Genomic DNA, 16,130 nt, shown 5'->3' with positions numbered 1-16,130 from the left:
AAACTTTTACTTTTTTCCATTGTTGCATACTCTCCTCCCTTCTCCTCCAGCTGTGTTAATCTAGCTTGTTGAGAGTCTTCCTCTCTTTCAGTTAACCTCTCCTTTTCTAAGCACGGTGTCTTTTTCCAAGGACGACCCTTCCTGACAACATACCCAAAGTGTGTGAAATGAAACTTGCCACCCGTGTCTGTAAGGAGCTACCCGGCTGTACTTCCCCCAAGATGTTGTTTGGTGGCCCACAGTGTATTTGATACACCTCGCCGACACCACAATACAAAGCCACCAATCCTTCTTCAGTCTTCTGTCTTCCTCATAGAGGTTAGAGTTTACAGAGGACAGTTACATTAAATTGGAGATCACGGCCACTTTGACACACAACATTAACCATCACCACTGTGGTTAGGGGTAGATTCTGAGTTTAGCTTTGTGTGTGTCTGTGTGTGTGTGTGTGTACCATCAAATTGGATCTGACTGGTACAGGAGGAGATTGTCCTTCCTTCTCCTGCAGTGCAACTTCTTGCCACTAGGCCATCAGAGCTCCCTTGAGTTTAGCTTTTAAGATGAATTGAAACTGGTGGCTAACTGAACTCTAAACCCAAGTGTTGGTGAGTTAGCATCTCAGAAAGCAACAGGACCAAGTATACAGCTTCTAGATCTTATTCCAGACACTCGCTAAAATAGGTACAGTTTCAGCATCCACAAATAACTCCTCTGGAAGGCCTACCCACCGAGGAAAAACCGAAATAAATGCTGAGCCAACCATTCAACCAGAATCTAGAGTTTATAAAGCTGAGAAGCAGGTGGTGACCTGAGTTAGAGTGTCCAAAGGCTAGATATAATAAAACTATGGATGGATGCTATCCGGAGGGGAGGTACACGGGAATGCCCCATTACGTCTGGGGGGGAGTTAATCAATATTACATCGTGACCTTTTTTTCCCTGTATTTTTTCCTTAAGAATAAACATTTCACAGTTTCAGAAAGTTCTCTCCAAAAATTTGGAGAACAAGACCATCCAAAGTGGGAAGGCAGGTGAGTTCTTTTCACTGGTCTGTGACATTGGAGTGTCATTGCCTTTGGGGCTCTGTTGGGCTTGGTGGGAGGCGGGCCAGGCGCCAGGTCTGTAGGTTATAATTTGAGTCCGCAGCCCAGCGTCTAACGTACCAGCTGTCCTGTAGATACTCATCGAATGTGATGAGTGACACCATGCTTGATCTGCAGTTGAGCTTGTTACAGACGTGATACAAACACGTGTGCTGGTACAAGTACTCGGACAGGATTAGGAGACCAGATAAGTGGCTAATCTCTACCCTTTTGAGCTCTCAGCAGTTAAGAAGATTCTAAAATTCAGATGGATAGACTCGGGATTATATGTTGGTTCTCATGAAATTGTTTGAATTTTCTTCAGCTTCAATTTGAACTTGCACTTGAGTAATTGACAGTCTGTTCCATAGTCAGCACCTGGCCTGGTTTGTTTAGTTTTTAAGTTTTATAATTTTTTTATTATACTAGTTTATTTACAAAATTCAAATACATTGTTTTTAAGACCAAATTCTTCCAATTTCCCTCACCTCCCCATCAAATTGTACAACCCCATGATTAACACACACACGCACACACACCCTGCACATTCTCATCCCTCTGTTTCCACCCACACCACTTGGATCCTCATACTCATTCTACAAAAATGGTTCTATACAATGTGTATCCTTGTGGGACTGAGTTAGTTCACTCAGCATAATGCTCTCCAGTCCCTCCCAAGTTAGGTAATCACAAAACGATTGCTCCTGCGTGCTGCATAGTATTCCATTGTGTGAATGTCCCATAATTTCTCAGTCCATTTGACTGTGGTTGGGCATCAGGGCTGTTTCCATGTTCTTGTAATGCTGAGTAACGCTGCTATGAACATTGGTGTATAAGTCTCCATTGGTGCTTCAGTTCTTATTCTCTCAGGGTATATTCCAAACACTAGAATACCTGGGTCATATGGAATTTCTATGTTCAGCTTTTTGAGGAAGTGCCAAACTGCCATCGAGAACAGTTGCACCGTTTTACAATCCCACCAACAATGTATAAGAGTTCCTATCCCACCCAACCTGGTTTTGACAGATGAATTTGAGCTTCTCCAACAATTCTTTGTACATATGTAATCAATCTGATTCTTATGCAATCTGTCTGGTGAGGTCTATATGTAAAGTTGCCACTTGTAATTTTTTAAAAAGGTATTTGCGATGAATAAGTCACTGAACGTGCAAAATTTGATCATTCTAATTCTGCTCGTTGCAGAAGATCAAATATTGCAGCCTTCAATATGGATTGCATCTCAGTGTCAAGAAAACAAAAATTCCCACCACTGGACTGATAGGTAGCATCATGATAGATAGAGGAAATATTGGAACTGTCCAATGATTTCTTCTTACTTGGCCCCACAATCAATACACTTGGTACCAGCAGTCAGGAGAGCAGGAGACATAATATACTGGAAAAGTCTGCACTTAGAGACCTCTCTAAATTATTGAGGTGCAATGATATCAGTTTAAGAACTAAGGTGCACCTGACTCAGGCCACAGCCTCTCTTGCTATGTATCTGAGTCACTTGCTGGGTATCGAAGTAAGGATGACAGAAGAAGAATTGATGCCTTTGAACCATGGTGTTGGAGAAGAGTACTGAATTTCCTACGGACTGTCAAAAGAACAAACAGATATGTCTTTAAGAAGGTGCAGTGAGAGGAGATGATAAAGCTTTGTCTCACATACTTTAGGCATGTTGCTAGGAGAGGCTATTCATTGGAGGGGACATCATGCTTGAGAAGGTGGAGAAATGGTGAAAGAGAAAAAGACCTTCAATCAGGTGGATTGACACAGTGACTGCAGCAATGGACTCCAGTGTGTCAGAGATTGTGAGGACAGCTCAGGATAGGACGGGCTTCAGATTTATTATTCATGGGGTCGCTAGGATTTGTACTCAGTTTGATGATATCTCAAAACAACAACAACAACAACAACAACATGTGCATGTGAAAACTAGGTGATGAATAAAGAAGACCAAAGAAGATGTGATGCACTTGAACTGTGCTGTTGGCAAAGCGTATTCCATATACCACGGATTGCCCGTCTTGGGAGAAGCACAACTAAAATACTCCTTCGATGTGAGGATACTTTATCTCGAGGATTTTGGACGTGTTACGAGGGAAGGCTAGTCCCTGTGAAGGACACCCTGTTTGGTAAAGCAGAGGGCCCTCAAAATGAGAGGCAGAGTTTGCAGAGATGGGTTGACATGACGTCTACAACAACGCACAAGCATGGAATTTATTGTGAAGGCAGCACGTAACGAGGAGGTGTTTTCTGTTGGAGATGAGCTCACCAGGAACTAGACCTGACTAGATGGCATGTACCACCCCTGAAGGCCAGCAGTGCCGATGTTGAGAATCCCTCCAAGAGAGGATGGCAAGATGAGCATCCTCCTTACCCCAGAGCGTTCCAGCCAGTGTCCCTCTCCTCACCTGCCCGTCTCTAAACTGGAGGACAGCTGGCCTGCCTCTCAAACCCTACAGCTCTCAGCTGAGAGCCCTCTTGGATGTCTCACTTTGTCATCCAGCAAGACTGTTTGCTGGAACCCTGAAGAAACCCTAGCAAGCTCCTTGGCAACCAGCACCATCTCCTCCTCATCTCCGGTTCAGCACAGGCCCCAAAGCCTCTTGTCTGTGGTCCGCTTCGCAGCTCTGACTGGATGAAGGAGGGCATGAGGGAAGTGGGCTCGCCTTTGGGTAGCAACGTTACTACACCATTTGCTCAGCAATATTTTCTCTCCTCAGATGTGATCCTCGACTGCTTGGGTATCAAGTGGGAGCTGCATCAGAGCCAGCTGTTTAAGTCCGAGACCCTGGCCAGGCTGTACTTGGCAGCTGTGTCCAGGGGCACTGAGAACCCCCGGAAGGTGCTGGAGAAGCTGCTGAAAGGTAACTTCCTGTGGGTCTAGCCTGGAGGCCCAAATGCCCCCAGACAACACTCGGTGGACCCATAGTTATCTACTGTGGGGTCACAATCACACTGAAGGCTATAAGCAGTGCTGTGGTCATTTTCCCTGGACTAGCTGGATGACCTCAGCCCCTGAAGGAACCTGTTTCCTGAGCAGTGAAATGGGATAATAGTTCTCCCAGCCTTGAAGATTAGGGGAGGCATACTCGTGAGATTCTAGGACAATGCCTGGCACATGATGCTGTGGTTATTGGGCACCATCAGTCCCCTCTGTCCTGTAGTGACCTTGTGTACAGCAGCTCGGAACACTCCCCGGGCCGGCACCATTTCACAGTCCTCGCTCTGAGCCCATTGCAGTAGCCACCGTGCCAATCCGGCTCCACGAAGGTCTTCCCCGTGTCCTCCAGCCTCTGCTTTTCTGCGCATGGTTCTCCAGGGCCTCACCTGAGAACATGGCTAAAGTATGTGAGATGAAGTTTCTCCATTCTGGCTTTTTAAGGGGCCTTCTGGCTACATTGCTCCCAAGTCCGATATGTTTGTTCTTCAGGCACAAAGAGATCACTTAGTAAATGTAGGTTACTGTTCTCTGGGGGCCTAGTGGTAAGTAATCCCAAAGGCACCTGACTCTAATCCACCAGCTGCTCCGTGGGAGAAGGCTGGGCAATCTCCTCTGTGTGACTTTTAGCTTCTGAAAACTCACTGGAGGCACAGCTGTGGGTCAGCTCTAACTCCACAGCGACAACATTGCTAATGTAACCCACCTACTGTCCAGACAGACTGACCTGCTTGCACAGACACTCACAGCCCCATTGCTAAGGGAAATGGATGATGCTGTCTTCAAAGGGCTTTCTGGAAGGCAGAGGCTGGTGGAGACTCCTCCAGACCCTGTCCTCAGGCTCACTTGGGTGCCCTTTGACTTCCTCAGTATCTGCCCCACTGTCTGTCTCCTGGGCACGCGGGGCCTTCACTGGTGCATGCAAATCCCCAGTGCATAGGTCATTAACTCAGACAGCAAATCTGTGGAAAAGCTAGAGTGGAGGATAGAACAGTGGGATGGGCCCCTTTGCATTATGGTCTTCATGGTGTCTGAAACAATTCTTTATTTTCAACAAGTTAAAGAAATTTTAATAAAGAAATCATATTTTAAAAATGCATTCATTAAAGCAAAATAAGAATACAGTGTGACACACATCACGACGGAGATGCGGAGCGGTGGGTCCTTCACGCTGGACCCCGTCAGCCTCCCCGGTCTGACCATATCACCATCCAACTTTCCTTTCTTAGGTCAGTTACCTGGGAATCGTCAAACACCGATGATGACCATCTCGCTGAGGATCAACGACCCTCTGGTCACCAGAAGTGGTAATGCCTACTTGTCTTTCTTCTTTGGGAATGCCAGCTAGCTAACAGTCCTCCCCAAGCCAAGCCAAGCAAAAAGGACAGCCATAGAGTGACTGACGTACACCGCTCACGGCTGCCTCTTATACGGGAGGAGCGTAGGCACAGGCACAGCTCGTTTGCTGTGAGTCCCACAGCTGGGCTGCTCGCAGGTGAGAACTTTGTGGCAACAACGGTGTGTGGATGCTGTTTCCCCAGCAATGTGCACTCTCTTTGCACCTCACCCTGTGTCGTTTCATGTGCTCACTCTGTGTCCCAGTTTCGGTAATTCTCACAGTATTCCAAACTTTTCACAGTGTTATTGCAGTTAATGGACTAGCAGGAATGTAATCTTGCAGGGGTGGGGGTAACAATAACAAAAAATCATGGGATTTGCTTCATGTCTATACTCATTACGCTTTATTGCTGTGGTCTAAAACCAGACTCACAGCTCCCAAACATGTCTAGACAAAGAAAAAAAAGGAACAGAGGAAGTAGGGACCACCTGAGAAATAGAAGAAGGCAAAAGGCAACTTCAGAGAGATGTGTGTTGTTGGATAAGAGCTGTAAAATAAGCAGAAGGAAGGGAATGGAGGAATTCTCAAGACAGACCCCAGACCACACAGCCCTTCCCACGCCCACTGGCTGGCTTCTGGACTGAACTTCTGCTCGCAGGATCTGCTCCTGGGCTCGCTCGCCCTCTTCCTTCCAGCCACCCAGAGACAGGCTTCTGTGTTAGTGCACCGGGAGCTCTTCCATGAGAAGTCGCTGGCTAGTGAAAGGCCAGGAAATCACGCAGCTGTGCACTAGGGTGAACCAGTTGTCCTCAGAGCACGTTCTAAACACATTCCAGTCCTGTTTGAGATCATAGAAAACGTGGGTGAGTTAAGTCCAGCCTGGCTCCCAGCCAAGGTAGTTTTGTTCCTGGACTTTCTGGTCATCCTACCTCCTTCCAGGGTCCTTAACTTTCTTGAGATTTCCCAGACACAGAGAAATCAGCTGTCAACTGTGAGGCATTTCCAAAGGGGAAAAAACTCCCTACCTGCAAATAACAAGTTGTAGAGCTCTGAGGTAGGTAGTCACAACCCTTCCTAAGCTGTAGCTTCTCGGTTAGGGAAAGTGCCGCTGGCATAGAGTCATGCCTAGTGAGGACTTGTTATGTGTCCCCGTGACACCGTCCTCCACGGGGCTTTCAGTGAGGGTATTTTGCCTGTAGAAAACCAGCTTATCTTCGAGGGTTTCCTTTGGGTGAACGTAAAGCTCCATCCTTTCAGACAGCAGTCAAGCTTGTGTTAACCATGTGCATCACGTAAGCACCTTTCAGATTAAGAAAACCAAGAGCTAGGGAGCTCTGGTGGCCTAGTGGCAAGAAGCTGCAATGAAATCCCAGAGGCATGTGGTTCGAATCCACCAGATGTTCTGCTGGAGAAGGAAGGACCATCTCTACCCGTACCAATCAGATCCGATTTGACGGTACACACACACAAAATAATAAAATGAAATAAAAAAAACCACAAAAACAAACCCAAAAACCCAAGAGCTAACCCACTGCACCACCTCACACCCTGGAGGTATAGGGCGTGTCAGGCTGCTGACCAAAAGGTCAGGGGTTGGAGTTCACCAGTTGCTTCAAAAATGGGCAGTTTCCTCTTATAAAGACTTGTCCTTGTGTACCCTTGAGTCAGAACCAGATGATGGCTGACCCTCCAGTGAGCTTTCAGAGGCATTAACTCACACAGGAGGAGAATGCCAATCTTCTTCATGCCGAGCAGTTAGTGGATTCGAACCTTGTGCCTTCAGGTTGGCAGTGCAACTCCTTACCACTAGGTCACCACTGCTTCTTCGTACTCCCAGCCTTGGAAACCCTAGAGAGGGTGGCTGTGAGGCAGACAGAGGAGAACGGCCCATAGGGTTTCCAAGGCGGTAAATCATTATAGGAGTTTGCCATAGCTTTCTCCCAGGGTGGGACTGGTGGGTTCAAAGCACTGACTTTTCAGTTAGCAAATGAACACTTAACCACTTAGTATAGCAGCAGGCTTGGTAGGAAGAGCAGCTGAAATGGTCCCCCAAGGTGTATACCAGCAGGTTTTCTGAAATATCTTGTTTCCGTGGGCTTTATCAGCAGCACCTAGTGGAAAGCTGGGAGCACAGAGCATCAGGTCCCCGGCCAGCCTGCACCCAGGTCAAAGCAGGTCTCTTTCCTCCAAAGTGCATTCTGGGAGCAAGCTCAAGGCAGCCAGGCCGAGGTGCCTGCAGGACAGAGACACGCAGAATAGGAGGGTCCTGCACACACAAGTCCTTTCAAATCATCTTCCTCTGACTCTGCCTCCTCTCCAGCTTTTGCCACAGCCCTGAAGAACCTCTGTATGAACAAGGTGGACATTAACACGGAGGACGTAATGGGAGTGCTGGCTGCGGCGCACCTCCTCCAGTTCAAGGACCTTTTCCACAGGTAAGGAAGAGTTGAGTGCTGGATGAGGGCAAGGTCCAGCCCCTTTCCTAGGCCCTCCCTCTTTCCTGGGCTGAGACACCTGAGCTTTCTCTGCACAGGGCTTTGTGATTGGAGAACTAAGACACTTGTCTACACCAGCATAATATCAGGTCAGGATTGAGCCTCTCTCCAGCTGCATGCCCCTTTTACCAAGTGGTTCTTGGTTCATGGAACGGAGTGCAATGCAATGCATGACATGTAACCAAACGACTCTTGATTTATGGGGTGAAATGCAAAGGGTGGCATTTAATCAAATGTTCTTGGCTTACAGAATGGAATGATGAGGTTTCTGACTGGGAGAGCCTTTGCAAGCACACAAATGGGTTTTCCAGTAACACTCACTCTTGCTTATTCATCAGTTCTGCCTATTTTCACTTTGAGATAAAGTACCTGGAAGAGATCCAATTCGCTTCCATTCTAGAAAGAGGTAATCCCAAAGAATGTGAAAGTCATTGAACAATATTGTTAATATCACATGCAAGTAAAATCTTACTGAAGATGGTTCAAAAACGGCTGGAACAGGTCATAGAGAGGGAACTTCCAGAATGCCAAGCTGGATTCAGAAGAGGCTGTGGCACGAGGGACGTCACTGCTGATGGATGGATCTTGACTGAAGCAGAGCATACCAGAAAGATGTTTACCTGTGTTTTATTATCACCCAGTTCCCACCCACAGGCAGGCGCATGCGTGGGTGTTAAGCGCGGCACAGAGAAAGAGGAGGATTTAAAGCCAGCTAGGACGTGGATGAACCCCGGAAACATGACGCTGGGTGACAGAAGTCAATCATGACAGGACACCAGTTATTGGATTCCTTCTCTGTGAAGTATTTGAACGAGACAGATGCTTAGGGAACAAACTGTCAGGGTAAGGGGCAGGTGCGGGGTCTCTCCAGGGATCTCACATGTTTCAGTCCACTTTGTGCAGTGTCCATGCAGCTAAACTCACTCCAGAATTGCTTTGACCACTCGTCTCACGCCCACCCTGTGTCCCTGAGGCCCCTCTGGTCACGGACACAGATGCCCCAGGCCTGAGAGATGTGGGAGCTCAGAGGCAGGGACACTGTGGTGTCTGCAGAGGACTCATGAGGAGGGGACCACTCAAAGCTGTTGTCACCAGATCAGTCCTGACCATCACTGCCCTGCAAGTCCGAGCACTCGGGCGCCAGGGACTGTAAGCTCAGCAGAAGCCAGCTGCTCTTCCTTTCTCTTGTAGAACTGCTGATTTTTTTTGTTCGTTGTGGAACACATTGACTACTGCACTAAGATTCTCACCACTGGACCAATTGACAGCATCAGGATGGATGGTGAAGAGATTGAGATTGTTCACAGCTGTAGTCTGCTTGGCTCCACAGTCAACACTCTCGGCACCAGCAGCCAGGAAATTAAAAGACGTATTGTGATGGAAAAGTCTGCTGTTATGGACCTCTCCAAAGTACTGAAGAGCAATGGTGTCGCTCTGGAGACTAAGGTGCACCTGATACAGGCCATGGTTTTTGCAATCACTTGCTATGCATCAATGAGCTGTACAATGACAAGGGAGGATAGAAGGAGAACTGATGCCTTTGAGCTGTGGTGTTGGAGAAGAATATTGAATATACCATGGACTGCTAGGAAAACGAACAGTTTCATTCTAAAGAGGGTTAAACCAGACTGCTCCTTGGAGGCAAAGATTCTGAAGCTTCCTCTGACATACTTTGGACATGTTGCAAGGAGGGACCAGTCCTTAGAGAAGGACGTCATGCTTGGGAGGGTGGAGGGACAACATAAGAGAGGAAGACCCTCTATGAGGTGGATTGATTCAGTGACTGGGGTAATGGGGGTGGGTGTGTCAGAGACAGTGCGGTTGGCACAGGACAGAGCAGGTTTAGGGCTGTTGTATACAGGGTCACTATCAGTCGCAGGTGAGTTGACAGCACATAACACCACCACCACCAGGGGAGGGGATTGCAGGTGCTCTGGGTATCCGGGAGCTGTAAGAAGAGGCAGAGAGGTCTGGAAAGGCCTGACCTGTCAGAGCCCAGGGGGGGCTGCTGTGAGAGTGGGAGAAGCAGGAGTGGGTGTTGGGGGGTGTTGGGTAAACCCAGGGTTCTGGGGCTGGGTTTTCCCAAGGTCCCTCCCACCTTCTACTCTGTATCTCCATCATCAGCTCGAAGGACGTAGGTATCACAGCCCGCTTGTCTTCAGGGCACTCAGAGGTGCTGTCTCCTCACATGATCGCGTCGTGTAAACTCTGAAGTTTCTTGTTGCCTTAAATCCACAGCCAGGCTTGTCTGGGGAGCTACCCCAACAGCAGGCTCTTCCTTTGCCGCCTCTCCAACTCCTTGCTCGGGCTGCCAGCCTTGAAGGGTTTTGCTGACAAAGGGCCAGGCGTGTCATTTCTCTGATGAGCAAACCTGGCTGCCTGGGGCCCTGAGGCCCACCCTGGATTCCACAGATAGTTGTGCAGGGACTGGGCCTCTTACTCAGAGGCCAGGGTGGGTCCTGGCATGCAGCTGGGCTGGGTCTCACCTGGCTTCCAGAGGCTGGAGGTGGCCACAGGCAGGGGTGTGGCTGGCCAGCAGCAGTCTTAATGTGCAGTTGAACAGAAATATCCCCAGGCCGCTCCCAACCACCAGGGCATCCAGGCTGACCACACACACCTTCAAAGTCCTCCCAGCCGCTTGGACAGCTGTTCACACCTGAATCGCTCACACCTGTGTCTTCACCTTTGTGGGGAGAGGGAGGAAAGGGAAAGGTGTGCATGGGTTTTACAGGTGGTGGAGTTTTCATATATGTTGTCTGCACTGAAGGTGAGGTGGAGCCTTGGAATACGAACACACACACACACACACACACACACACACACACACACACACAGGAGTTTCCCTGTAGTCTGCTTGGTTCCAGGCTATGTCAGAACTTCCGTTCAGTTGGAATATTCTAGAACAGTTCCATTTTCCCAAAGGAGACCCTGTCTGTGTCTCAAGCCCTCCCCCATCCCCGGCCCACCATCATCCGCCCCCGTTTCCCCTGATTTGTCCAGTATGCGACGTTGCAGCACATGACCGTCTGTGTCTGAAGCCTTTCCCGTGGCGTGGCCTTTTGAGGGCCTGTCCACACTGCAGCGCACGTCAGTGCTGTACTCCTTTCCAAGAGGATAACAGGCACCTCGTATCTGGGGTCCACTTGAGCCCTGGAAGGAGGAGATCCAGAACCCACAGAGCAGCCCGGCAGATAGAGAAAATGATGGCTTGGGCAGCAGAGTGACCAGATGCCCCTGGACTACACCCTCTGGGAGGAACCGTGATGACACAGGGGTTTACTTGTAGGGCTGTTGACAGAAAGGTTGCTTGGTCAAAGCTACCAACTGCTCTGCAGGAGGAAGATGTGGCAGCCGGCTTCTGCCAAGATGATGGTCTTAGAAACCCCGGGCAGGGGCTGTGGGTCTGTCTCCTCTGTCCACAGGCTCGCTGTGCATGTGACCAACTGGACAGCGTGGGTTCCTGGGGCTTGGGGTGCATTTCAAATGTTTCCATTCTGAACAGCGATACAGCTCCCTGGTTTTCACGTTTCTTTGTCAAGTGTTTGCTCGCAGATCTTCCTTCTTTACAACAATCCTTGTTGGGTTTGTCCTCTGGCCATAAGTCCACCTCCCTAAAGTGAAGGTGGTTAAGTGAGGGGGCCCTGTCCCAGTTCCAGAGGGAAGTGGAATCCTCCCAGCTACTTGCTTCTCTGGAAGCAGCCCAGCTCCCCCAGGACTATCCCATCTCTCTCTCTGCAGGTGTGTGACCCTCATGATACAAGGAATCACGCCAAGTACCGTCAAGAACTACTACACGGTCGGCTGCAAGGTAAGTGCTACCTGGAGAGGTGGGTCGGTGGGTCGCAAAGGAGAGGAAGCTCCCAGTGCGATGTGAAGGCACCTAGCAATCTCAAGGCCTCCAGCTGTCCATGTTGAATTTTGTCAAATGGACATAGTAAAATAATTTTCTTTCTAAAAGAACATTTTAATCCTAAAGCAATAGAAAGGACATTTTGCTGAGGCTGGTGTATGTCGCACTGACGCTGGGGCGCTGTCAGTGTTAGGATGGGAACGCGACGGGATTCTAGCCGGCCACGTGCTCAGGAGTGACAGTGCTGAATGTGATGGCCAGACTCCTGATTCCTGACTCCCATTGATCAGAGCTCACACACAAAGCAAAGTGCTTCACTGTAACACGTTCCCACACCATGTGGCCTGGGGCTCCCAGCCTCATATGCAGGTGGTTCAATGGCAAGTCTCACTTTATCAGATGCAGGAGACCTGGGTTCGATTCCCTGCCAAAGCACTTTGTGCTCAGCCCCCACCCATCTGGCAGTGGAAGCTTGCTTTTTTAGCAGACTATGGTGCAGTTTTCGATTGGAGCTTACAGACCAAGACATGCTGGGAAGACACAGTGACCCACTTTCAAATACCAGTCGGTAAAAATCCTGTGATCGCATGTGTCTAATCCTGAAGCTGGTCTTAGGGCTGGCATGGGCCGGGGAGCCTTTCATCCGGTGTGCAGGGGTCTCGGGCTCAGAAGTTCGCTCGGGAGCAGCTAACAATGAGAATGACTGCAAATCCTGTTTTGTCCCATAATTTTTTTTATAGTCGCCGTTTGTAATTTTTTTGTTTTGTTTTGTTTTTCAAATTGTGATTTTCATGGAGGTTTACAGAAAGGTTGGATTTCATTCATTCATTGTGGCACATTTTCCTCCCTAAACACCCCCAAGTTAGCTTTTTTTAAAAAAAAAATTTTATTGAGATTTTAATGAAAGTTTATAAAGGACTTGGGTTTCCAATCATCCATTGTTGCACATTTTCCTCCCTGGCCCCCTCCCCTCAGATTGCTTTTTTCTTTGGGAGAAAGTTCTTTCATTATTATACAGTCTCCCCACCCCCACCCGGAAGACCACTTCACTGTGCAGCTTTTATTCTGAACTCTTGTCATGTCAATAATACCTAATTATATATTCCTCTTTAGCTTTTTTTTTATAAAAAATTCATTCATTGTTGCATAATTTGCTCCCTATTCCTCACCCCGCCTCAGTCCATTTTGCATTATACCCCTTATTCTGGGCTCTTGTCATAAAATTAATGCCTACTCATATATTCCTTTTCAACAGTTCTTCCCTTCATCTGTTCCAATGCAGTGTTCATTATCTATCCCCACTTTGCTTATTTCCTCCCCAACCCTCATGTCAGTCCTGGTTTTGTTAAATTATAAAACTTTTCATTTTAATTGTGATTTTTAATTAAAGTTTACAGAAAAGTTAGATTTTTTATTTTAAATTGCTTTTCATGAAAGTTTACAGAGACTTTGGATTTCCATTTATTCATTGTTGCACTCTTCTCCCTATTGTAGCCCTTCCCCCAATTTGCTTTTCTTTTTGAAAAGTAAAAGAAAAAAATTCTTTCATTGTTATTCAATCCCTCCCTCAAGTCCACTCCACTGTGCAGCCTTAGTTCTGGACTCCTGTCATCACAATAATGCCTAATCATGTCAGTCCTCTTTTATAACAGTGGCATTATGCCATATTTGTCTTTTTGTAACTGACATATTTCACTCAGCATACTGTCCTCCAGGATCATCCATTTTGTGTATTATTTCACGAATTCCTTGTTTTTCAATGCCGCATAGTATTCCATTGTGATGTCAGTCCTGTTTTATCACAGTGGTGTTATGCAGTATTTGTCCTTTGGTGACTGAGATGTTTCTCCGCATAGTGTTTTGTTTTGTTTTTAATTTATTATTAATTTCAGTGAAAATTTACAGAGACTTTGGGTTTACATTCGTTCATTGTTGCACTTTTCTCCCCTCCCAACCCTTCCCCCTAGTACACTACCTCTTGGAAAAGTAAAAGAAAAATTCTTTCATTGACCACATGTTTTAAAGAAGTTTGAGCACTTCTGCAGCCTGAGACTCCAAGGACACACACATGCAGTGTCCCCGTGGGGCAGCAGAGGGCGCCAACCGTTCACAGGTGCTTTACCTGCTGGGTTTTCTTGCCTTTTCAGTACAAGGAGGAGCAGCTCACCAAGGCCTGCGAGAAGTGGCTGGAGATAAACCTGGTGCCTGTGATGGCCACGCGGATCTCCCTCCGGAGTCTCCCGCAGGAGCTGCTCTACAAAGTGCTCAAGTCCCCCAGGTCAGACCTGGCCCAGGTGGTGTGTGTGGGCTCGCAGGTGTGAGCATGAGCACTGGTGTGATCGTGGGTGCTGACCCACACCGGGGCTGGACGGTGCCCACCGACCCACACCGGGGCTGGACGGTGCCCACCGACCCACACCTGGGCTGGACGGTTCCCACCGACCCACACCTGGGCTGGACGGTTCCCACCGACCCACACCGGGGCTGGACGGCGGTGCCCACCGACCCACACCGGGGCTGGACGGTGCCCACCGACCCACACCGGGGCTGGACGGTGCCCACCGACCCACACCGGGGCTGGACGGTGCCCACCGACCCACACCTGGGCTGGACAGTTCCCACTGACCCACACCTGGGCTGGACAGTTCCCACCGACCCACACCGAGGCTGGACGGTGCCCACACTTCTGCCCTGCTGGGATTCAATCAACTGGACACGCAGGTGCTATGCCAGGGGTGTAGGAACCCTGTTGGCACAGTGGAAACCCTATGTGGCAGTTCTACTCTGTCTTATAGGGTCTCTGTGACTTGGGATCAACTCAACAATAAGAAGTTGTGAAGAGAGTGTGGGGGGGGGGTTGGTGGGGTTGGTCCCTTTACACTTTTTCATCTTAGTGGGCCCCTCAGGGTGCCTGTTGGCTCATTGCCCACGTGGGAGAGAAAACAGGAAAAGCCTCATTACCAAAGTAATTGTTTTAAAAACCCTGGTGACGCCCATTTGTATTGGTTGTGTCCAGTTTGGAAAGTAGGAGAAAGCAGAGGGCAAGCAGGGCCTCCTCCTCCAGCCCTGACTCCTCCCCTGAAGAGTTCTATTGTCCTCTCAGCCCCTCCAACATTTGAGCTAAAATAAAATGGTCCGCTAGGTGTACACACACCACCCCCAACCCATTCCACTCCTTCTCCCCAGCCCCCCAACCCCCGCTTCAGCAGCCCTTCCCCGGGTACCTCCACCTCCCAGCTGAACCTGGAGGGTGACTGTGGACCCTGCTTTACTCTTACTCGTTGGACCTAGTCAGAGCTGTCCATGGGTCACCCAAGACCATGGCCCCGATGTAATCTCTACCTGGACTAACACTGTGGCCTCTCTCTCTGTCACTTGCTTCTGCCCTTCAATCATGTTTCTAACCAAGGACCTGCCTTCAAAGGTGAGATAAATGCACTGTAGCCTCCTTCCATCTCTTAACCACAGGGCCACCCCTCCTCCCCTGCACTCTTCTCCCCATACGACTCCTGTGTGCGCTGCCCGTCTGCGGAAACACTGGCCCCAGTGTGGCCTCTTTTCACCCTCTGAGTACCTCCCGGGGGCCATTCTCCAGGGCTTGGCCATTGAGTTAGATTATTCCCAATGGTACACGAATGTAAATAGCACTTTGTTAAACTCCCTGCAAACTGCACTGACCTTCGTCTTAGATTGTTACCTTCTCTTAAATTCTTCAAGCAACAGTCGGTGTGAGCATGGCAGCGGTCATGAGGCGGGCAGGGCACAGGGCAGGATTCCTATCTGTTGACACTGGGGTCGCTGTGAGCTGTAGTTGACTCAATGGCACCTAACAACATCAAATTTCTATGAAAGACACTAGGAAAATCCCAAGGCCATTTGGCTTCATTTTACCAGTCTTTCATTTTTAAAACCAAAACCAAAACCACAACCAACCACTATGTTCTTTGTAAGTTATTTCAAGCTTACAGAAAAATTACAATAGTCCCCAAGATAAATCTACACACCCTTTCCTCTGATTCACTCTATGAATCAGTTCAGTTATTGTCCCGTTTGCTTAATCATTTCCTCTGCTGTGTACCCATAGACACACATATGGTTTTCTCCGAAGGCTGTGAGGGTAAGTTACATACATCATGCTTCATTACTTCTAAGAGTTTCAGTACTTACTTCCTAAGGGAAAACCCCCTCTCTTTTAGAATCACCGTGCATTAGGGAATTTAACACTGATGTACCTCTCTACAATCACTACTTCAGCTCTGCCCTTTATAGCATTCTCTCTCCTCCAGGACTCAATCAGTCTAGAATCACAGTGCCTAGAGTTGCCAAGTTCCTCTGGAGCTCTTTTTAAACAAGTTTCTTGTTACCCATTGTTGTTTGTTGTTTTTCATTTATGTTGAGTTGGAACAGACTCACA

The 16,130-nt window shown here is 48.4% G+C and overlaps 1 protein-coding gene across 1 annotated transcript in view; it reads left to right on the top strand.

Moving 5' to 3' along the window:
* BTBD16 (BTB (POZ) domain containing 16) overlaps window positions 1-16,130 on the top strand; it is a 58,071-nt gene that overhangs the window by 7,443 nt on the left and 34,498 nt on the right. Inside the window, 6 exon segments of the mRNA XM_006880145.1 lie at window positions 958-1,031; window positions 3,815-3,958; window positions 5,262-5,339; window positions 7,692-7,806; window positions 11,605-11,674; window positions 13,864-13,994. Coding sequence (XP_006880207.1) covers window positions 958-1,031; window positions 3,815-3,958; window positions 5,262-5,339; window positions 7,692-7,806; window positions 11,605-11,674; window positions 13,864-13,994 — 612 coding nt within the window.

This window comes from Elephantulus edwardii, unplaced genomic scaffold, assembly GCF_000299155.1.
Source record: "Elephantulus edwardii isolate Elephantulus edwardi_28Jun2011 unplaced genomic scaffold, EleEdw1.0 scaffold00006, whole genome shotgun sequence".
In the NCBI taxonomy this organism is placed as follows: Eukaryota; Metazoa; Chordata; class Mammalia; order Macroscelidea; family Macroscelididae; genus Elephantulus; species Elephantulus edwardii.
Note: the sequence above shows the minus strand (reverse complement) of the source record. Positions and strands in the feature narration are given on the sequence as shown.